The following is a 23,777-nucleotide window of genomic DNA, read 5'->3' on the forward strand; positions in this document are numbered from 1 at the left end:
ATTTGTAGAGCTCTGCTTCTGCTTTAACAAGGCCACCTTCTTCGACAGCACCTGCCAAACCCGCGACCTCTACCACCTAGAAGGACAAGGGCAGCAGGCGCATGGGAACACCACCACCTCCAAGTTCCCCTCCAAGTCACACACCATCCTGACTTGGAAATATATCGGGCCGTTCCTTCATCGTCGCTGGGTCAAAATCATGGAACTCCCTCCCTAACAGCACTGTGGGAGCACCTTCACCACACGGACTGCAGCGGTTCAAGGAGGCGGCTCACCACCACCTTCTCAAGGGCAACTAGAGATGGGCAATAAATGCTGGCTTTGCCAGCGACGCCCACATCTCAGGAGTGAATTAAAAAAAAACAACCTTCAATGACATCACGTGCATTAACTCTAAATATGTTGACCAACAATGCTGCATTTCTATATTTGCAAGTACAGAGCGAATGGCCACTTGCCAGGTTCACACGTTTAATGAATCGCAATTACCGTAGTCCAACTTGATCTGTACTCAACTTATGTTTACACTGTAGGGGGCCATTTTCCCAGCCCACGCAGCCAGTAGGGAGCCTCACCCACCAGCATTAAATTATAGTTTACTCGGCATCTGGCTGTGCAAATTAATGTTTGTCGCACAGTAACGTGGTGACTAAATTACACACGTGTCTCACTGTCATCTTGTAAACTTAAGGATGAATATATTATATAAAGTTTATTGGAGTAATCCTTAACCTGTTTTGTGAAAAATTAACTGACATTAGCTGGACATTTTCCCCTTTTACTTGGGTACAATTTTCACTTTCCATCCATTTAAAATCTTCAGCATTATAAAATGAGGTACGGTACCTGTTCCACTGCCCTAGCTTACTCCAGCATTGCAACAACAATTTGAGAGTGTATGTGTGTTTTTAAACTTTACTTCACTCCTCTCTACAATTGGTCTTGATTGTAACAGTAACACAGCTACGCACCGCCCACAATTTTTGCCCATCAACAGTCGGAAAATCATAGGTAGGCGACGTTTGAATTCCTGCTGTGCACAGTCGGTGGATGAGGTTTCCCTGCTTGCGATGCGGAGGTGCAAAATTACCCCTCGTAACTCAGAGGAAGCAAGACAAATTTTTTTATTTATTAATTCCGGGATGTGGGCGCCCCTGGCTAGACCAGCATTTATTGCCCATCCCTACTTGCCCTCGAGAAGGTGGTGGTGAGCCGCAAGATTCTGGGTGTCCTCTTGCGTCATATTCCCATTGTGAAATTTGGACGACATGCTTATACCTCGCTGCTTAGGCATTTAGGGCTGGATTTTCATTGAGTCGTCGGGACTACAACTTTCGGGGTTATAGTCCCGCCTCCATCGAGTTCTAGCCAACCCACGTGATTTTCACTTGATTGACCTTGTTGAGCCCGCCCAGCGGGCTCAGCAGGCCAATTAAGGGCCACCCGGCAACAGGTGACATCACAGATTGACATTTCATCTGTCAAGACCTTTTGACAGATGAAATATCAGCTTTTGACAGCTGTTTGAAGCTGTCAAACACTGACAATCTGTACACCAAGTTAATTCCTTCCTCTCAGGATGATTTAGAGATCTCTCCAGAACAGAAAGCTGAATGCTGCAACTCGCAGCCATTCTGCTTTCTGTGCCGTTGAGATGAGGGACTCCCGAGACCTGAAAGAAGGAAGGCTGTAAAGGTAAGTAAATGTTAGTAGAACTTCTTTAAACACTTTCCTTTGCACTCATGCACCCATCACTCACCTGATATCTCGACCCCTCCAAGCCCTTCATCCCGACGGTCCGCCTCCTCTAACTTGGCGTAGTTTGGAGCCGTCGGGAATCCCACACTTCAACATTAAAAATAGGGATTAGGCTAAAAACTGCCTGTTAACTACCTGTTAACAGACAGTTACTGTAATTGGCACTAATCCCCTTCCCGCCTCGGGTAGGCGGGTCCCAGTGCGGGTCGGGTATCCGCCTCCTTTGAAACTGGCATGGAGGCGGGTTGGGGGCGGGATGGGTTCGTGCCCCCCGATTTCAGGATTTTAACCCCCCACACGCCTCCAATCCCGCCTCCACGGCCCAATGAAAATCCTGCCCTTTGGTTCTGAACCTAGATTATGCAATTCCAAAGCTCACGTATTTCCTTACTGACTCAACAGAACTACCTTGAACTTCAGAATTCAAGAAATCAAGACCAATTGTAGAGAGGAGTGAAGTAAAGTTTAAAAACACACATACACTCACAAATTGTTGTTGCAATGCTGGAGTAAGCTAGGGCAGTAGAACAGGTACCGTACCTCATTTTATAATGCTGAAGATTTTAAATGGATGGAAAGTGAAAATTGTACCCAAGGGGAAAATGTCCAGCTAATGTCAGTTAATTTTTCACAAAACAGGTTAAGGATTACTCCAATAAACTTTATATAATATATTCATCCTTAAGTTTACAAGATGACAGTGAGACACGTGTGTAATTTAGTCACCACATTACTGTGCGACAAACATTAATTTGCACAGCTAGATGCAGAGTAAACTATAATTTACTAACCAGCAAAAGAAGGAGTCACAAATAATTCCCACTTTGTTAAAAGATAGAAATGATAATCTCCCCACGGGGGAGGGGTGACTGTTCATATACACTTTCATTAATTTTTTTATATTACACACTTTCGGAAGAGGTGTTCATGTAGATCGCTTTGTAACTTTGTGGAAAAGATACCAATTATAACCAGCAAGCCAGATACATAGTGTGGTGTATGTAACCTGTACCACCTTAAGAGAACTACCTTAAGAAGATGGACTACTTTCTCTTGCTACTGTATATTGTAGTACCGGTGGTGACCACACCGGTATATAAGCTCTGTGTAGTAATTTGTAAAGCAGTTCAGCCCTGACCTTCAAGTAGTAAAGACCTGTTTAAGTTTTTCCTGTTGTCTGTGTCCAGTTATTTAAAATAAGTATATCTGGAACACACAGACTCAACAGTGGCGACGAGTCGATCTTACCCAGCGGCAATTGCATCCAAGGCAGCTTCGTCCCCAGAACGGGCGTCGAGAAGAGGCATCCGCCCTCATCATCCTGCTGAGCACCACATTCGCACGGGAGGCATCGAGAACCCGGGTTGGAATTGCTGACCACGAAGTCCACCATCAGCGACAGGCAGTGATCATCCTTCTTCCACGGCGGTGGGTAAGCCGATCTAGCGACACGGGCAGAAAGTCGGCCGCGTTGTCAGTGGAGAAGGGGGGCGAGACCGGAGGAAAAAGGGCGGAGAACTCGACCGCAGCCGGTGTAAAGGGCCGGGCTGCAATCGGAATAGACGCGCAGCAAGAAAGGAAGCGCTAATACCCACGAGGACAGCGGGGAGTAAAAGCAGCAGCGTCGGGGGAAATTAAGGACCGCTGGGAGGCGAGAACGGCAACAGCGCGGTAATCGCCATTGTAGCCAGCGGGGGAAGAAGCCAAGCGCGGGAAGCCACCATTTTAGTCGGCGCAGGAAGAAGACAAGCGCGGGAAAAGCCGCCAAGCGCGGGAAGCCGCCATTTTGGAAAAAAAAAATAATAAAATACTTAAAGAAACTTACAAGGATGCCTAAAAACGGTAACATCACTGCTTTTGATAGCGATGTCGAAGATTGGGCCACTTATGTGGAGCGTATTGAAGTTTATTGTACAGCAAATGAGATACCGGCTGAAAAGAAAGCACTAACCCTATTAAACTCGATGGGTGCGAAGACGTACGGGTTATTAAGGCACCTTGTAACACCAGATAAACCGGCGGATAAGACTTTCGCGAATATTGTTACTATCCTGCAAGAGCATTTAAACCCCACGCCGCTGCTGATAGCGGAACGATTTAAATTTTTACAGAAGAACGCAGCTGAAAGAGGAAAGCAACGCTGAATTCTTAATTGAACTGCGCAAGCTATCAAAGTACTGTCAGTTTGGTACAGGACTAGCAGATGCTCTGAGATAAGTTCGTGTGTGGACTATTGAAAGAAGGAACTCAGAAGCGACTGCTAGAGGAAAAGGACCTTACGCTAGATAAAGCTGTCACCATTGCAGCATCGCACGAGGCGGCAGCACGAGGCACCGCGGAAATGCAGCTAAGGCCATCGGAACTCGGCACCAATCAAATGGCATTGGGTGCAGTAAAGTGCTATCGTTGCGGAAGGACAACGCACGATCAGAACCAGTGCTGGTTCAAAGATCAAGAATGCAGAAAATGTGGCAGACTCGGTCACATAGCGAAAGTATGCCGGTCAGGAAAGAAGACCGGCAACAAAAAGTCACCACAGAAGAAGTACAAAAAAGTACACAAGGTGACAGAGAACAGTTCGGATGAACAGAAGACGGATTCAGACTCCAGCAGTAAGGAACTGGGTTGTCTAAGAATACATAATGTGGGTAACACAGCAGACCACCAAACTATTTGGGTTACACTCCAGATAGCAGGAGTCCAAGTGAAGATGGAATTGGACACGGGATCGGCATTGACGGTCATGAATAAGCAAGATTACAAAAGGTTATTCTCACACATTCCCCTAAGGGATACGGAGATTGTATTAAAAACATACACGGGGCAAAGAGTGTACCCCATCGGAAAGATAAAAGTAAAGGTGGTCCACAAGGGTAAAGAAAGCAAAGGAATGGACTTGTATGTGTTACCTGAGGGAGGTCCACCACTACTGGGACGGGAATGGATCAGGAGAATAAATATGGACTGGCATTCCTTAAAAGCACTAACTGTAGATTCCGGTAAAAAGGACGATGTCAAACCTAAACGACTGTCCAGAATATTGGACGATGCTAAGGAGGTGTTCCAACAGGGACTGGGAACACTGAAAGGAATTACGGCAAACATCAAGGTTGAAGAACATGCAAACCCGAAATTTTTAAAAGCCAGACCGGTACCTTATGCGATACGACCTGCTGTGGAAACTGAGCTGGAAGGGCTAGAACGTTCAGGAGTACTGTCAAAGGTGGACTGGAGCGAATGGGCCACGCCCATTGTTCCCGTCATGAAGCGTTCATTGAGCAACAAGCCGGGGGAACCGGGGAAGGTTCGCATCTGTGGCGATTTCAAGATCACTGTTAATCCGGTTCTTCACACGGTGCAATATCTGCTTCCGCGGATTGAGGATATCTTCGCTTCGTTGTCTGGCGGGAAACACTTCACCAAGATAGACCTGGCGCAGGCGTACTTACAGATGGAAGTTGATGAAGCGTCACGCCAGTATCTCACGATCAACACGCATAAGGGCTTATATCGGTATAATAGACTGGTTTTTGGAGTGGCATCGGCTCCAGCGATTTGGCAAAGGGCCATGGAGCAGGTATTACAGGGAATTCCTGGCACACAATGCTATCTGGACGACATTCTTATTACAGGAGATGATGATGAGGAACACCTTGCTAATTTGGAACAGGTGCTCACCAGATTGAAAGAGTATGGTCGAGTTAATCGCCAGAAATGTGAGTTCTTTCAGAAGCGAATCTCGTACTGTGGTCACGTCATTGACCAGGAGGGGCTTCACAAGTCACCTGACAAGATCGAAGCTGTTGTGAAGGCTCCCGCTCCGGAAAATGTATCCCAGTTGAGGTCGTTCCTAGGGTTGATTAACTATTACCATAAGTTTCTGCCAAATTTATCCACGGTGCTACACCCGCTGAACGCTCTTTTACAAAAGGGAGTGCCATGGAAGTGGAGCGAGGACTGTAAGCGGGCTTTTCACAAAAGCAAGGCATTGATCACCTCTAAGGAAGTGTTGGCTCATTTTAACCCAACGCTGCCTATTCGTTTAGCTTGTGATGCTTCTCCATATGGTATTGGGGCAGTGCTATCACATAAGTTGCCAAATGGCTTGGAAAGACCAATCGCGTTCGCATCCAGATCATTGACCTCCACGGAGCGCAACTATGCTCAGATAGATAGGGAGGCTCTCAGCCTCGTGTGGGGAGTAAAAAAATTTAATCATTACCTGCAAGGCCAAAAGTTTACGCTGCTGACAGACCACCAGCCGTTGGTTTCCATTTTTAACCCTAAGAAGGGTGTTTCGGTGATGACAGCGCAGAGGCTCCAGAGATGGTCCCTTTTCCTAGGGGCACATCAATAGGAGATCGAATTCAAAGGTACAAAGCAACATGGTAATGCTGATGGGCTGTCGTGCCTGCCACTACCTACAGCGGAAGAGGCACCGACAGTTGACCCTGTTGAGTTATTTCACTCGACCATCATCGAATGTTTGCCAGTCACCAATGCGAGTATTGAGAGAGAGACCAGGAACGACCCGACACTGTCTCGGGTCTACGAATTGACAGTGAAGGGATGGCCAGCACATGGCGAACCACTGTTACCGGCATTCTCAGCCAGACGAGAACAGCTGTCCGTTTGTCAAGGAACATTGATGTATGGAACAAGGGTGATTATTCCTCCTAAATTAAGGGAGAGAGTTCTAAAGGAACTGCATGAAGGTCATCTGGGGGGAGTCAAGATGAAAAGCCTTGCTAGGGCTTATGTGTGGTGGCCAGGTAGCGACAAACAAATAGAGGATCTGACTAAAAGCTGCTCAGGGTGCCAAAAAGTTCAAAATGCACCTCCAATTGCACCGCTGCATCCATGGGAATGGCCTTCAACCCCATGGCAGCGTGTACATATCGACTTTGCAGGTCCATTCATGGATTCCATGTTTTTGATAGCGGTAGACGCACATTCTAAATGGCCAGAAGTGATTAAGATGGCAACCACTACCTCGGAAAAGGCGATCGCAGTTCTAAGAACCATATTTGCAAGAAATGGATTGCCAGAACAGATATGTTCAGACAACGGACCGCAGTTCGTGTCAGAAGAATTCCAGAAATTCATGAAGAATGGGGTGAAACACTATACATCTGTCCCATATCATCCGGCTACAAATGGGTTGGCCGAGAGATTTGTACAAACGTTCAAAAAGGCGATAAAGGCCATGAGCGAAGACCATATTCCACTACAACACAAGGTGGACAATTTCCTAATGGCATAGCGAAACGCCACACATGCAGTGACAAATCAAAGTCCTGCCATGATGTTTTATAACAGGAGGTTGCGGTCCAGGTTGGATTTGTTAAAACCAAATGTGCGTAGGGAAGTCGAAAACAAACAGTTCCAGCATGTAAATAACAAGACCACTCGGAGTTTCGAAATAGGGCAACCAGTGTTAGCCCGGGACTATAAGAATGAGAAATGGCAATCTAGAACAATTCGTGCCAGACAAGGACCCCTGATGTACACGGTAGAGATTGGTGAAAACGTAATACGACGTCATGCTGACCAACTTGTAGAATCGAGAACAAGGGTCGAACCCATGGCTACGGCAGAGACACCAGTGGAAGAAATTATTGAACCTGTAGCATCTACCTCAAACGCGAACGTACATGAGGATGTTCAATCCATAAGAGATCAATTAGAGGAGTCACCCCAGCAACCAGAATCAGAGACCCCTGAAAGGCGTTATCCAACTCGGATCAGGAGGCCTCCTCAGAGACTGAATCTTTGAACAGTTGCATGAAAGTTGTATATATGTTATCCATGTTATGTTTAAATTGGGGTGTGCGCTGTTAAGCTAAAAAGGGAGGAATTGTGGTGTATGTAACCTGTACCACCTTAAGAGAACTACCTTAAGAAGATGGACTACTTTCTCTTGCTACTGTATATTGTAGTACCGGTGGTGACCACACCGGTATATAAGCTCTGTGTAGTAACTTGTAAAGCAGTTCAGCCCTGACCTTCAAGTAGTAAAGACCTGTTTAAGTTTTTCCTGTTGTCTGTGTCCAGTTATTTAAAATAAGTATATCTGGAACACACAGACTCAACACATAGAAACATAGAAGATAGGAGCAGGAGTAGGCCATTCGGCCCCTCGAGCCTGCTCCGCCATTCAATGAGATCATGGCTGATCATCCAAATTCAGTACCCTGTCCCTGCTTTCTCCCCATATCCCTTGATCCCTTTAGACTTAAGAAATATATCTAACTCCTTCTTGAATATATTTAATAAGTTGGCCTCAACTGCCTTCTGTGGTAGAGAATTCTACAGGTTCACCACTCTCTGGGTGAAGAAATTCCTCATCTCAGTCCTAAATGGCTCACCCCTCATCCTTAGACTGTGACCCCTGGTTCTGGACTCCCCCGCCATCGGGAACATCCTTCCCACATCTAGTCTGTCTAGTCCTGTTAGAATTTTATAAGTTTCAATGAGATCCCCTCTCATTCTTCTAAACTCTAGCGAATATAAGCCTAATCGACCCAATCTCTCCTCGTACGTCATTCCTGCCATCCCAGGTATCAGTCTGGTGAATCTTCGCTGCAGTCCCTCCATGGCAAGAACATCCTTCCTCAGATAAGGTGACCAAAACTGGACACAATACTAAAGGTGTGGTCTCACCAAGGCCCTGTACAACTGCAGCAAGACATCCTTGCTCCTGTACTCGAATCCTCTCGCTATGAAGCCCAACATACCATTTGCCAATATACCAAACATAAATTACTGCGTACCTTTAGCGACAGCACTGACATCTTCGTAAAACCCTGCAATTAGAGCCACGTGACCAGGCCTGGATTCAGTGGGAACCCGTGTGTGAGACACGCCCCAGCTTCCACTGTGCTCCACCACACTCCTGCACGCACAAAAACAACTTACAAAAATCAGGCAGACAAGAAGCACGCTATGCAGGATATCTGTTTGATACTTTAACATTGTTTCTTTAAAAAAATCAATGGTGCTGTTAATATTGCAAAAAACAAAAACTAAAATTGTAGTCAGCTTGTTTCTAGAGTCAAGTGAACCTATCATTGAGTGGAATACCAAACTGTGACTGTACACCTTCCTTACATAAACAGTTCGCCCTCATCTTCCTCCACTTGCAAAGCCAGATTGGCCAGCGCCATTTACAATCCCGTTCGGCGTGCTGCATCATCCGTGACCCCCACCTTGAACTAACAAGGCAGAAAGCTCAGCAAATCCCTTCGCCTCTCCCAACATGTGCCCTTTCGCCTTCCCACTGGCCAACCACTGTCCTTTCATTATATCTGCAAACTAACTCGGGGGGGGGGAATAGGAACTTGCAATACAATGGCCCAGAAACTGCGGATGTACTGACGGCAAAGCTGGTCAGCGCTCGCCGTCATTACTGTGCAAAGCAGACACCAGCTTCTGGCCTCCGCACATGCGCGGTTAAAGGTGGAAATCCGGAAGTTGCGGTTAGTAATACCCTGCTCCTCTGCAGGGCGCACTGTTGCAGTCTTCGTAAATGGGATCAACACAGAATCAGTGATTTGACATGAACTTCAATCTTTTACACACTATTCTCACTGTAAAAGCCGTTGAATGAAGTGTAACTGAGTTTTTAAATGGCATACTAAGTCATAATTACTGCTCAACAACCTCTCTGGCCCTGAAAAGTAGGTTGAAATGTTCTGGAATTTTTTACAATCTCACTTACATAGAATTACATAGAGAATGTACAGGACAGAATCGGGCCATTCGACCCAACTGCTCCGTGCCAGGTTTTATGCTCCACACAAGCCTCCTCCCAACCCTCTTCCTCTCACCCTATCAGCATATCCTTCTATTCCTTTCTCCCACATGTGCTTATCTATCTTCCCCTTGAATGCATCTATGCTATTCGCCTCAACTACTCCCTGTGGTAGCGAGTTCCACATTCTCACCACTCTCTGGGTAAAGAAGTTTCTCCCGAATTCCCAATTGGATTTATTATCTTATATTTATGGGCTCTAGTTTTGGTCTCCCCCACAAGTGGAAACGTCTTCTCGACGTCTATCCTATCGAAATCTTTCATACTCTTAAAGACAGTGTTTTCTAAGTGTTTCATACGATGTGTATCTAACTGTTCATACCGGAGAAATGGCGAACGCGTTTGTCCATTCTTATCCAGCTCAAAAAAGGTGTCGGCACGTAATCCATCAGCAACAAAGAGGACAAGACGCTTAGCTGGTGGTGGCAGCGGGGTTCGATGAGGAGTCGTTCCATGTACCAGGGGAGAGGTGAAGTAGATGTCGAAAATGGAGGCAAAGAAGACGAGATGCACGAGAAGGCCAATCAGGAAGAATGCCAGCATGTTTACAGACGCAAAGCCGAGCACCTCATTCCAGGAGAGACTGAAAATCAAACAGAAGTATGGGAATACTTTCAGCATTCTGACAGAAGTTAAACCTTTCACTAACAACTGCAAATTCGCATTGTCGTAAAACAATGACATATTAAACTGTCCTCTTTAACATGAGCAGGTATTTATAAACCTCTCAATTCTTGTAATATGAAGTTATAGTTCCTTACAGCTTAGCACTTTTGAAAATTATAATGCTTACAATGAGAAATATTTAACTGAACCTGCATTTAAGAGCTTTCCGGCAAAGACACGATGGGCCAAATGGCCTCCTTCTGTGCCGTAAATTTCTATGACTCTTTTAGTGTGAATGTTTAAACACAATGGCCCAGAAATTCGGGTCTCCATGGGTGAGCACGCATGGGGGTACTCACCCATAAGCCCAACGAAAGTGCCGGTTTCGTGCATGCACTGCGCATGCGTGGGAAACCGGCACGTCCGTTCCCCTGAAAGAAGGGGTTCAGAGGTGGAACGCGTGCGCATCGAACTTACGTTTTTTTTGCAGGTTTTCCCGGGAGGGTAAGTCTCCAGGAGTTAGACATGTAAAAAGCAGTCGCAAGGCCTGCTTTTTACAAGGTAAGTGGTGAATTAATTAAAATTAAAACATTTTTTCCACAGGTTTATTACCTTTCTTTAAAGTATTTAAAAGTAAGTTTATTTTTAGCCCCGTTAGAAAATGTAATTAATTTTTTCAAAAATTTTAATTATTGTTTAAAATGGTTATTTCATGTAATTTCTAGTTTATTTTAAAAATGCGATTTTTAAAAAATTTATTTGAAGATTTAGTGAGTTTTGGGGCTTATAGTATTTAGTCTTCCTGTCAAACTTATGAATGAAGCATTCCCTGCTCTGATTGGCTCTCCATGGCCCACGTGATCCCAGGGGACGCATCGAACTAACTGCGCCCCTGGGATACGCAAGCACTGCGCGCCGGCAGTTGGAGGAGGCCCAGGATCGGAATCCCACGCGGGCCCACAGCTCAACGGCCGGCGCGCTAGGTAAGTGCAGGTCGGGGGCTTGCACCCGCGGGAAGCCCCCGACCCGAATTTCTGGGCCAATAATGTTCTGCAATTTAATAGGTCTGAAATTTGTACTTTTTTTTTTAAGGTTTCAGTTTTACATCACTTCTCTACCCATTTCCGGTATTTATAAGTCTAAAAGACACTAAATAATAAGTAAAACATATTTTTTAAAAATCACAATATTTCTCCCTCTTCTGAAAGTAATGTCTCAATCCAACTGTGGTTCCATTGTCACTAATAGCCTAGATTGCCATGTGTTATGTGTAATCCTAGACATTGACTTATCAGTCAACCCAGATCCAAAAATCAAAATCCAGGCGGACACTCCAGTGCAGTCCTGAGGGAGTGCTGCACTGTCAGAGGCGCCGTCTTTCGGATGAGACGTTAACCAGTGGTCCCGCTCCCTCCGCGACACCCTGGTCCACTCCTCAATCACCCCCAACAGCCCTGCTCCGTCACCTGGCACCTTCCTGTGCAAGCGCAGGAGATGCAACACATGCCCTTTTACCCCCTCCCTTCCCACTGTCCAGAGCCCCAAACACCCCTTCCAGGTGAAACAGCGATTTACTTGTACTTCTTGCAATTTAGTATACTGTATTCGCTGCTCACGATGCGGTCTCCTCTACATTGGGGAGACCAAACGCAGATTGGGCGACCGCTTTGCGGAACACCTCCGTTCAGTCCGTACGGGTGACCCCGAGCTTCCGGTCGCCTGTCACTTCAATTCACCGCTTCACTCCCACTCTGATCTCTCTGTCCTCGGCCCATTACATTGTTCCAATGAAGCTCAACGTAAGCTCGAGGAACAGCACCTCATCTTTCGATTGGGCACTTTACAGCCTGTCGGACTCAACATCGAGTTCAACAATTTCAGATAATTATCCTTGCCCCCATTTTTCATGCAGTATGATTTTTGCCATTCCCATTTACAACATTTTATCTTTCCTGCCTCTTACAAAAGTACCCCCCCCCCACCCCACCGTCTCTGCACCTGCTTAATATCTGTTACATCTCCAGCTTTTTCCAGTTCTGATGAAGGGTCCCAGACCTGAAACGTTAACTCTGTTTCTCTCTCCACGGATGCTGCCTGGCCTGCTGAGTATTTCCAGCATTTTCTGTTGTCCCATCTGCCCTCTCAGGTAGACGTAAAAGATCTCATGGCACTATTTCGAAGAAAAGCAGGGGAGTTCCAGCTGGCTCTTGAACAACAACCAGAGGAAACCTTGCGTGACCGAGTCCTTCCCTGACCCAGGGTGAAAAGAAAGAAAGACTTGCGTTCCTATAGCGCCTCTCACGACCACCGGACGTCCCAAAGCGCTTTACAGCCAATTAAATACTTTTTGAAGTGTAGTCACTGTTGTAATGTAGGAAACACAGCAGCCAATTTGCACACAGCAAGTTCCCATAGACAGCAACGTGATAATGACCAGATTGTGGTTGCCACATTGGGGAAACACTGTGTGTATGTAGATAAACCTGTATAATCCCCTTTTAACTGCTGTATTCCCCTCCCCCCGCAAGACAGTTGCAAGCTGAGAGGAATAAGGCACATTCAGACTTGCCTGCTGCTGATAGAAGGAAAACCAATCAGGTTCCAGCAGGTGATCAATCCGTGTCATCACAGGTTCGCGGGCTTCACGAATTCAGTACTGTATTGAGAGAGTTGGAGTAAAGACCTATTTCTTGTAGCTCGCTGTGTTGCCTATTTCTTTACGCGGGAGACCGCAGTCCCCCACATTGGTGACCCCGAATGTCGGCGGCCGAAGCCCCCGACTCACGCAGCCCTACAGAGGCCAGCAACGACCCGATGGCAACCAGCAGCAGCCTGATGTCGGCCGGCGCCGCATCCTTGAAGCTCCCCACCTTCTGGGAACACCATGCACCAGCTTGGTTCGCGCACTCGGAGGCCCAATTCACCCTTCGCAGGGTTCAAGACGATGAAGAAAGGTACCTCCACGTAGTCTCAGCACTAGCAAGCTCTATCGCCGCCGAAGTTCTCGACCTGCTGGGGAACCCACCACAGACCGGCAAGTACTCAACCATTAAGGGCCGCTTGCTGCAGGCTTACGGCCTGTCCAAGGAGGAGGGGGCCCGTAGGCTTCTCTCACTACCAGGCCGCGGCAATTCTACCCCGACCCAGTTGATGAGCCGGATGCTTGCGCTCCTGGGCTCTGAACTGCAGTGCTTTTTGTTTCGGGCCCTTTTCCTCAGCCTGCTTCCTCAGCAGGTACAGACTGCCCTCGCGGGGTCCCCGATCACGGACTGCGTACAACTGGCAGCCGCCGCGGACAAAGTTTTCGCCGTCGCCCAACTCGGCTGTGCAGCCGCGAGGCTCCCCGACACCACCGAGCGCGCGCCGCCACGCCAGGCCACAGAACTATGCTACTACCACGCGCATTTCGGCCACAAGGCCCAACGCCGCAGAGCACCCTGCTCTTTCGATCAAACCAAGATGGCCGCCCGGCCCAACGCAGCCGCCTAGGCCCGCTCGACCGCACCCCCGCCGCCACGATGGCCATCGGCACCGCAGGTAAACTGCTGTACATAACCGACTCTCTTTCAGGGCGCAGATTCCTTTGCGACACCGGAGCCCAATGCAGCATAATTCCTGCCTCCCAGCTCGACATCCAGGCAGGCCGCAGCGGCCCACCCCTCGTGGCGGCAAATGGCGCAGCCATCGCTACTTTCGGAAAGCGACGGGCCGAGGTTTGTTTCAACGGCCAGCGATTTACGTGGGATTTCGTGACGGCCTCGGTGGCACATCCTTTGCTGGGCGCCGATTTTCTTTGCGCCCACGGACTCCTGGTCGACGTCCGCGACAGGCGCCTGATCGACGCAGCAACTTTCGCTTCACTGGCCTGCCAGCAGAGCAACAGCCCGGCCCTCGTTGGGTCCTGCTCCGCCCCGGCGCATGACGACTACGCCCGCCTACTCGCAGATTTCCCGAGACTCACACAACCGACCTTCTCAGCCGCGGCAGCCAAGCATGGGGTCGAGCACCACATCGCCACTACGGGACCACCAGTGTTCGCTCGAGCCAGACGCCTGGACCCAGCCAAGATGGCGGTGGCCAAGGAAGAATTCACCACGCTGGAAAAATTGGGCATCATCCGCCGCTCGAACAGCCCTTGGTCGTCCCCCCTCCACATTGTGCCCAAGCCGGGCAGTGGCTGGCGCCCCTGCGGCGACTACAGACGGCTCAATGACGCCACCACGCCCGATAGATACCCCATTCCGCACATCCAAGACTTCTCGGCACACCTAGCAGGAAAGTCCGTCTTTTCCAAGGTCGACCTGGTTCGCGGCTACCATCAGGTCCCCGTCCACCACGCAGATGTCCAGAAGACTGCGGTCTTCACCCCCTTCGGACTGTTCGAGTTCCTGCTCATGCCCTTCGGGCTTAAGAACGCCGCACAGGCCTTCCAACGGCTCATGGACTCCGTCCTACGGGACCTGAGCTTCCTGTTCGTCTATCTGGGCGATATCCTCATGGCCAGTACCAGCAAGGCCGAGCACATCGCGCATTTGCGTTCCCTTTTCCAGCACCTCAGCCAACACAGGCTAATCGTCAACCCGGCCAAATGCCAGTTCGGAGCAGCCCAAATTGACTTTCTTGGCCACAGAATCTTGCCAAGGGGAGCCATTCCCCTACCTTCCAAGGTGCAGGCGGTGGCAGACTTTCCCCAGCCCACCTCGGTTAAGGCGCTGCAGGAATTTTTGGGGATGGTCAATTTCTATCACCGGTTCGTGCCCAAGGCCGCCGCACTCATGCGCCCCCTCTACGAAGCCACCAGGGACAAAACGGGCAAAGAGCAACTCACCTGGTCCAGCGAGATGGCGACAGCCTTCCACCAGACCAAGAGAGCCTTGGCCAACGCCACACTACTGGCCCACCCCATCCCGGGCGCCAAGACCGCCCTCACCACGGACGCCTCGGATTACGCCGTCGGCGCCGTCCAGCAACAGTGGGTCGAAGGCGCATGGCAGCCACTGGCATTTTTCAGCCGACAGCTGCACAAGAACGAGCAGGCCTACCAGCACGTTCGACAGAGCGCTTCTGGCCCTGTTCCTGGCAATCCAGCACTTCCGTTTCCTTCTGGAAGGCCGGCTGTTCACCGCATTCGTGGACCACAAGCCGCTCACTTTCGCCATGGCCAAAGTAACCGAACACTGGTCCGCGCGCCAACAGCGCCAACTCAACTTCATCTCGGAGTTCACCACGGACATCCGCCACGTCGCCGGCAAGGACAATTTGGTGGCTGACTGCCTCTCAAGACCCTCGCTCCACGCAGTGCACCTGGGCGTCGACTACGCCAGCATGGCGAGAGACCAGGCTGCCAACGCGGAGATCCAGGCCCTCAGGACGTCAACTACCAGCCTCACCCTGGCCGACATCCACTTCCACGCAGCTGGCACAACCCTCCTGTGCGACGTCTCAGTCCCCTCGCCTAGGCCGGTCGTTCCATCCGCCTGGCGCAAGCGAGTTTTCGACATCATCCACGGCCTTTCACATCCAGGGATGCGTGCGTCTCAGAAACTTATGTCCGCCAAGTTCGTCTGGCCTGGACTCCACAAGGATGAGAGAGACTGGACCAACACATGCGTGCCGTGTCAGTGCGCTAAGGTCCAGCAGCACACCAAGGCGCCATTGGAGTGTTTCCCGGTGCCAGAGAGGCGTTTCGACCACGTCCACGTCGATCTGGTAGGCCCCTTGCCGCCGTCGCACGGTTTTACATGCCTGCTCACGATCGTCGACCGCACCACCAGATGGCCAGAGGTGGTTCCCCTCGCCTCCACCACCACGACCGACGTCGCGCGAGCATTCGTCTCGACGTGGGTGGCCCGGTTCGGCGTGCCGACCGACATATCCTCGGACAGAGGCCCCCAGTTCACCTCCCACTTGTGGAATGCCATCATCGCCGGCCTCGGCACCAAGTTGCACAGGACAACAGCCTACCACCCGCAGGCCAACGGGCTCTGCGAGCGCTTGCATCGTTCTTTGAAAGCCTCCCTCCGCGCCAGCCTGGCCGACACCAGCTGGATCGACAAACTACCCTGGGTTCTCCTGGGATTGCGTACCGCGTCCAAAGAGGACCTCCGTGCCTCTGCGGCCGAGATGGTCTACGGCCAACCGCTCAGAGTACCAGGCGACTTCCTCCCCGACAACGGAGCCGTGGTCGGCCGCCAGACAGCTTTCCCTGCACCAGGACGCGGCCCAGCAATTCCGTCCAGTGCCCACTTCGCAACACGGCCCGCAGCCGTCCTACGTGCCTCGAGACTTACGACATGCGGAGTTCGTCTTCGTGCGCCGGGACGCGCACAGAGGCCCGCTGCAGGCACCATACACCGGCCCCTTCCCAGTATTGGAGACGGGGGACAAAGCTTTTCTTATCGATGTCGGCGGGAAGCCGGACCTTATTTCAGTAGACCGCCTCAAACCGGCGCACCTGGACCTTAGCTTCCCGTTTCGGCCGGCTCTTCCCCCACGGCGGGGCAGACCTCCCGCGTTGGCGGCGGCCCCACAAGAGGACCAAGACACGCCAGAACCTTACTTCCCGGCCGCCACCCCACCTTCGCCGGCAGCCCGTCCAGCCAGCCCACCGGCAGACCAGCCGCCAGACCAGCCGACAAACCAACCGGCCGACCTCCCAGACAGCCCTCCTTACACGCCAGATGGCTACAACAGCCGCTACGGCCGCTTGGTCAAACCTCCGCAGAGACTGACTTTTACAGTTAACGAGGATTCTGGGGGGGCGTATGTGGCGTTGCCACATTGGGGAAACACTGTGTATGTAGATAAACCTGTATAATCCCCTTTTAACTGCTGTATTCCCCTCCCCCCACAAGACAGTTGCAAGCTGAGAGGAATAAGGCACGTTCAGACTTGCCTGCTGCTGATAGAAGGAAAACCAATCAGGTTCCAGCAGGTGACCAATCCGTGAGTCATCACAGGTTCGCGGGCTTCACGAATTCAGTACTGTATTGTGAGAGTTGGAGTAAAGACCTATTTCTTGTAGCTCGCTGTGTTGCCTATTTCTTTACGCGGGAGACCGTAGTCCCCCACAAGATAATCTGTTTTAGTGAGGTTGATTGAGGGATAAACATTGCCCAGGACACCTCCTCCTGCTCTTCAAAATAGTGCCATGGGATCTTTTACGTCCACCTGAGAGAGCAGATGGGGCCTCGGTTTAACGTCTCATCCGAAAGGCGGCACCTCCGACAGTGCAGCACTCCCTCAGTACTGCATTGGAGTGTCAGCTAGAACTTTCATACTTGAAAGGTAAATGAAGTCACTGTTTCAAAACATTCAAGGCCGAGATCGATAGATTTTTGGACTCTAGGGGAATCAAGGGATATGGGGATCGGGCGGGGAAAGTGGAGTTGAGGTCGAAGATCAGCCGTGATCTTATTGAATGGCGGAGCAGGCTCGAGGGGCCGAATGGACTATTCCAGCTCCTAATTCTTATGTTCTTATAACATCCCAAAGGGCTTCAGAAGCGATGAAGTGCAGTCACTGTTGCAATGTAGGGAAAGTAAAATAGAATTAAGATTTTGTCTAACTCAAATTTAATCTGGCATTATATTTGTAAAAATGTTGCTGCTGTTTCACTTTTATATGAAATTCCAACGGCTAATTTGCCAGTGCTGAAGGAGAGGGAGCTTAAGACCAGGGACAAATTAAAATGAGGTAGAAGATGATATAACCGTTAGATGAAGAAGGGTGGAAGGAGGCTCATGTGCAGCGTGTACCCCACCGTGCATCCGTTGGGTCGAATGGTCTGTAAGTACTTTGTAACTGAAGAATCTGATAGGAACATCGGAGCAGGAGTAGGCCATTAAGCCCCTTGAGACTGTTCCGCCATTCAATTAGATCATGGCAGATCTCGATCTTAACCCCATCTACCCACCTTGGTTCTGTAACCCTTAATACTCTTGCCTAACAAAATTCTATCAATCTCCGTTTTTTTAATTTTCATCCTCAACAGCTTTTCGGGGGAGAGAGTTCCAGATTTCCACTACCCTTTGTGTGTGAAGAAGTGCTTCCTGACATCACCCCTGAACGGCTGGGCTCTAATTTTAAGGTTGTGCCCCCTTGTTCTGGACTCCCCCCACCAGAGGAAATAGTTTCTCTCTCTCTACCCTATCAACTCCTTTAATCCTTTAATTTAAGACGGTGTCAGCTGTGGCTCAGTGGGTAGCACACTCGCCTCTGAGTCAGAAGGTTGTGGGTTCAAGTCCCACTCCAGAGACTTGAGCACATAAAAAAGCTGTGAGGGAGTGCTGTGCTGTTGGAGGTGCCGTCTTTCGGATGAGACATTAAACCGAGGTCCCATCAGCTCTCTCAGGTGAATATAAAAGATCCCACGGCCACTATTTCGAAGAAGAGCAGGGGAGTTATCCCCGGTGTCCTGGCCAATGTTTATCCCTCAACCAACATAACAAAAAAAACAGATTATCTGGTCATTATCACATTGCTGTTTGTGGGAGCTTGCGGTGTGCAAATTGGTTGCCACGTATCCCACATTACAACAGTGACAGTACTTCATTGACTGTAAAGCGCATTGAGACGTCTGGTGGTCATGAAAGGCACTATATAAATGCAAGTCTTTGTTTAATCATCTTAATCACCTCAATTAGATGCAAGATCATAAGAATCTCTCCAGGTTTTCCGTACGATGCTCTTGGAGGTTTTGCAGTAACATCTGCAAACTGTCTCCTCCATTTGCATTTGTGCGATTGCCAGTCCATGACTGTTCCCCTCCCCGCCATTCATTTTAATGGGACATGAAAACCATGGGATGGCAAGCACAGGTAGTGAGAATCCCATCCAGGAGCCTATTTATTTTTGCTGGGGCTGTGCCGAGAGTCAGTGAAGATGTGGTTTTATAACAGAAAAGCTATAGCGTGAACCACACAAAGTATCACATAAAATAATCTACTGAGGTGCTGTATTTGGATAAAATTGAAGACGTAATTTTTTTACAATGAATTGCGCTGAGGAACTAATTAATTTATGCATGATATTCCATACAAATGTTTTGAATGTAGTAACAAAATGAATTATTCAATGCAGTCAGCAAGTTAATCATTTCTTAACAGTAGCAAAGCAATGTCACTATTTTATGTTGAATGCGTAGGAAAAAACAAACTCAACACAACGGAAAAGCAAATTTTGCTAAACTCAGAGGGGATTTAGCCATAGTAAACTGGAAACAGCTACTTGAAGGTAGAGCAGTGGGAGGCATTCAAGGAGGAGATCCGGAGGGTTCAGACCAAATATGTGCCCTTAAAGAAAAAATGTGGTACCAACAAATCTAGAGCCCTCTGGATGTCTAGGGACATACAGGGTAGGATAAAGAAAAAAAGGGAGGCGTATGACAGATACCGAGGGCTAAATACTCCAGAATTTTTAGGAGTACAGAAAGCGCAGGGGTGCAATTAAAAAGGATATTAGGAAAGCAAAGAGAGAGCATGAAAAATTCTTGGCAAGTAAAATCAAGGAAAACCCAAAGATGTTTTATAAATATATTAAGAGTAAGAGGATAACTAAAGAAAGGGTAGGGCCTATCAGAGATCATGAGGGTAATCTGTGTGTGGAGGCGGGAGACGTCGATAGGATTCTTAATGGATACTTTGCGTCTGTTTTCACAAAGGAGAGGGGCAAAGCAGACACTGCAATCAGTGTGAAATATTAGATGAAATAAACATAGTGAGAGAGGAAATATTAAGGGGTTTAGCAGCTTTAAAAGTGGATAAATCCCCAGGTTGTTAAGTGAAGCAAAAGAGGAAATAGCAGAGGCTCTGACCATCATTTTCCAATCCTCTCTGGCTTCAGGTGTGGTGCCGGAGGACTGCTAATGTGATTCCCTTGTTTAAAAAGGGAGGAAAGGATAGACCGAGTAATTACAGGCCAGTCAGCCTAACCTCGGTGGTGGGAAAATTTTTGGAAAAAATTCTGAAGGACAGGATAAATCTTCATTTAGAAAGGCACGGATTAATCAAAGATAGTCAGCACGGATTTGTTAAGGGAAGGTCGTGTCTGACAAACTTGATTTAATTTTTTGAGGCGGTAACAAGGAGGGTAGTGTGTTTGATGTAGTTTATATGGACTTTAGCAGGGCTTTTGATAAGGTTCCACATGGCAGACTGGTCACGAAGTTAAAAGCCCATGGGATCCAGGGCAAAGTGTCAAGTTGGATTCAAAACTGGCTCGGAGGCAGGAAGCAGAGGGTAATGGTTGATGGATGATTTTGTGACTGGCTGTTTCCAGTGGGGTTCCGCAGGGCTCAGTACTCGGTCCCTTGCTTTTTGTGCTATATATCAATGATCTAGACTTGAATATAGGGGGTATGATTAAGAAGTTTGCAGATGATACTAAAATCGGCTGTGTGGTTGATAATGAAGAAGGAAGCTGTAGACTGCAGGAAGATATCAATAAATTGATCAGGTGGGCAGAACAGTAGCAAATGGAATTCAATCCGGAGAAGTGTGAGGTAATGCAGTTGGGGAGGGCTAACAAGGAAAGGGATTACACATTAAATGGTAGGACACTGAGTAGTGTAGAGGAACAAAGGGATCTTGAAGTGCATGTCCACAGATCCCTGAAGGTAGCAGGCCAGGTAGATAAGGTGGTTAAGAAGGCATACGGAATGCTTGCCTTTGTTAGCCGTGGCATAGAATACAAGAGCAGGGGGGTTATGCTTCAACTGTATAAAACATTAGTTAGGCCTCAGCTAGAGTACTGCGTGCAGTTCTGGTCACCACATTACAGGAAAGATGTGATTGCACTAGAGAGGGTACAGAGGAGATTTACAAGGATGTTGCCAGGAGTAGAGAATCTTAGCTATAGAGTTATACAGCACAGAAAGAGGCCCTTTGGCCCATCGTGTCCGCGCCGGCCATCAAGCCCTGTCTATTCTAATCCCATTTTCCAGCACTTGGTCCGTAGCCTTGTATGCTATGGCGTTTCAAGTGCTCATCTAAATGCTTCTTGAATGTTGTGAGGGTTCCTGCCTCTACCACCCTTTCAGGCAGTGAGTTCCAGATTCCAACCACCCACTGGGTGAAAATGTTTTTCCTCAAATCCCCTTTAAACCTCCTGCCCCTTACCTTGAATCTATGCCCCCTGGTTATTGACCCCTCTACTATGGGGAAAAGTTCCTTTCTATCTACCCTATCTATGCCCCTCATAATTTTGTACACCTCAATCAGGTCCCCTCTCAGCCTTCTCTGCTCCAAGGAAAACAACCCCAGCCTGTCCAGTCTCTCTTCATAGCTGAAGCGCTCCAGCCCAGGTAACATCCTGGTGAATCTCTTATGAGGAAAGACTGGATAGGCTGGGTCTGTTTTCCTTGGAACAGAGGAGGCTGAGGGAGACCTTATTGAGGTGTATAAAATTATGAGGGGCCTAGATAAAGTGGATAGGAAGGACCTATTTCCCTTAGCAGAGGGGTGAAAAACCAGGGGACACAGATTTAAAGTAATTGGTGGAAAGTTTAGAGGTGATTTGAGGGGAAATTTCTTCACCCAGAGGGTGGTGGGGGTCTGGAACTCACTGCCTGAAAGGGTGGTAGAGGCAGAAACCCTAACCACATTTAAAAAGTACTTGGATGTGCCCTTGGGATGCTGTAACCTGCAGGGCTACGGACCAAGAGCTGGGAAGTGGGATTAGGCTGGATAGCTCTTTGTTGGCCGGCACGGACACGATGGGCCGAAATGGCCTCCTTCCGAGCTGTAACTTTCTATGATTCTATGAGATGAATAAAGCCATAAGGGAACAATTGAGGGTAAGGAAAGAGGCATACATTAAGTGCATAGACAGCAGGGGAGTGCATGATACGGGAGAATACAAAGAGAAGTAAAAAAAAACAATTAGGGAGGCAAAGAGGAATTTTGAAATTAAATTATCAAGGAACATAAAACAAAATAGTAAAATATTTTACAGACACCTCAATAAAAAAAGGAAGGTTGGGATGGGAATAGAGTCATTAAGTTCCTTTCTATCTACTCTATCTATGCCCCTCATAATTTTGTACACCTCAATCAGGTCCCCCCTCAGCCTTCTCTGCTCTAAGGAAAACAACCCCAGCCTGTCCAGTCTCTCTTCATAGCTGAAGCGCTCCAGCCCAGGTAACATCCTGGTGAATCTCCTCTGCACCCTCTCCAATGCAATCACATCCTTCCTATAGTGTGGCGACCAGAACTGCACACAGTATTTCAGCTGTGACCTAACTAGGATGTTTTGAATTGTCAGACCCAGGGATTGTGCTCCGTTTCCCTCAGAGCTCGACTCACTCAAGCCAAAAAAAACACAATGAAAATAGTTTTTCCACTCAACAAAAAATTATTAAAATATATCTACCAGCTTGTTTTCAAATCATTTGGAAAACCAAGCTCAATATTATTACAATGCAACTCTCTGCTCAGTATACAAGAACATTTGCAATGCAAAAACTAAATACATCTTCTGTAAGCAATGCTTGTTCATAATTTCTCAATGTAAACATGAGAAAGCCCAGGTGGCGTTATCACCAGTGTTCCCGTTGAGCCGCGCGGCCACACAGCGCTCTGGAGGTTCCGCGCAGGCCGCTCAGCGGCTACACAATCCACACATGCGCGGGAATTTGAATGGACCGTGCACCCAAAAAAAATTAACGGGAAGATTGGTCGTCACTCCCTCTCACTTGGTCTAAGTTTAATCATGTTATTTCTGAAATATGTAATGGCCCGTATTTTCCGATCGGAGGCTTCCTGCGTGCGGAGGCCTCCAATCTGGAAAAAAAATCTACGGACTTACCCGAGGGCTCCCGAGGTGCGTATAGTTCCGATGCTGGGCCTCTCCAAACTCGAAATGCGCAGGGCCCACGTATCCCAGGGGGCGCAGGCGGTTCGCAGCGTCCCTGGGATCACGTGGGCCATGGTGAGCCAATAGGAGAAGGGAATCTCCCTTCATACACTTGACAGATCGACCTGTCAAGTATATGAATGGAGATCACCCCAAAAACACTAACATTAAACAATTTTTTTTAAATCACATTTTTAAAATGAGTTGAAATTACAATAAATTAAATATTTTAAACAAAAATTTAATTTTTTGAAAAAAATAATTGAAGTTTTTTTACGGGGCTAAAAATAAACTTACCCTTTTCAAAAGTATTTTTAAATGATAAATGAGTGAAAACATTTTTTTTAACCTTTTTTTAAACTCTTATGCTGGTAAAAGCAGGCCTCATGCAGGCTTTTACCAGGCATAAGATTTCTAAGGGTTTTCAGTGGGTGGAGGTTCTGCAGAAAGCGGAACTGTCCCCCCCGCAGAGACCCTTCTCCAGGGCAGGCGTCCGATCTGTCAGGAGCATTCTTGACAGATCGGAAATACCGGTTTTCAGCGCATGCGTTCCGATGTCCCTACGGGTGTGTACACAGCTCGTGCCCACCCGTAGGGATCGGAATATACGGCCCCATGTTTATTAAGTTAGAAACTTTTATCTTGCAGGCAAATGAAAATATTTACAAAAAATATTTTGAATCATTTGAATGACATGCCTTCTCATTTTATTGGCATTCTCCTAACTGGCCATTCAGAACTGGTCATC

At 48.3% G+C, this 23,777-nt stretch overlaps 1 protein-coding gene across 3 annotated transcripts in view; it reads right to left on the reverse strand.

Annotated features, from left to right (window-relative positions):
- pign (phosphatidylinositol glycan anchor biosynthesis, class N) overlaps window positions 1-23,777 on the reverse strand; it is a 154,009-nt gene that overhangs the window by 122,374 nt on the left and 7,858 nt on the right. For all 3 annotated transcript variants that reach the window (XM_085989264.1, XM_085989265.1, XM_085989266.1), the window contains exons 3-4: window positions 9,894-10,154; window positions 8,532-8,653 (exon numbers count right to left, since the gene is read on the reverse strand). In XM_085989264.1, coding sequence (XP_085845390.1) covers window positions 8,532-8,653; window positions 9,894-10,114 — 343 coding nt within the window. In that variant the 5' untranslated portion in view covers window positions 10,115-10,154. The remainder of the gene's footprint in view (window positions 1-8,531; window positions 8,654-9,893; window positions 10,155-23,777) is intronic.

This window comes from Somniosus microcephalus, chromosome 5 (assembly GCF_052327205.1).
Source record: "Somniosus microcephalus isolate GS21.2 chromosome 5, FLI_Smic_1.0, whole genome shotgun sequence".
Lineage (NCBI taxonomy): Eukaryota > Metazoa > Chordata > Chondrichthyes > Squaliformes > Somniosidae > Somniosus > Somniosus microcephalus.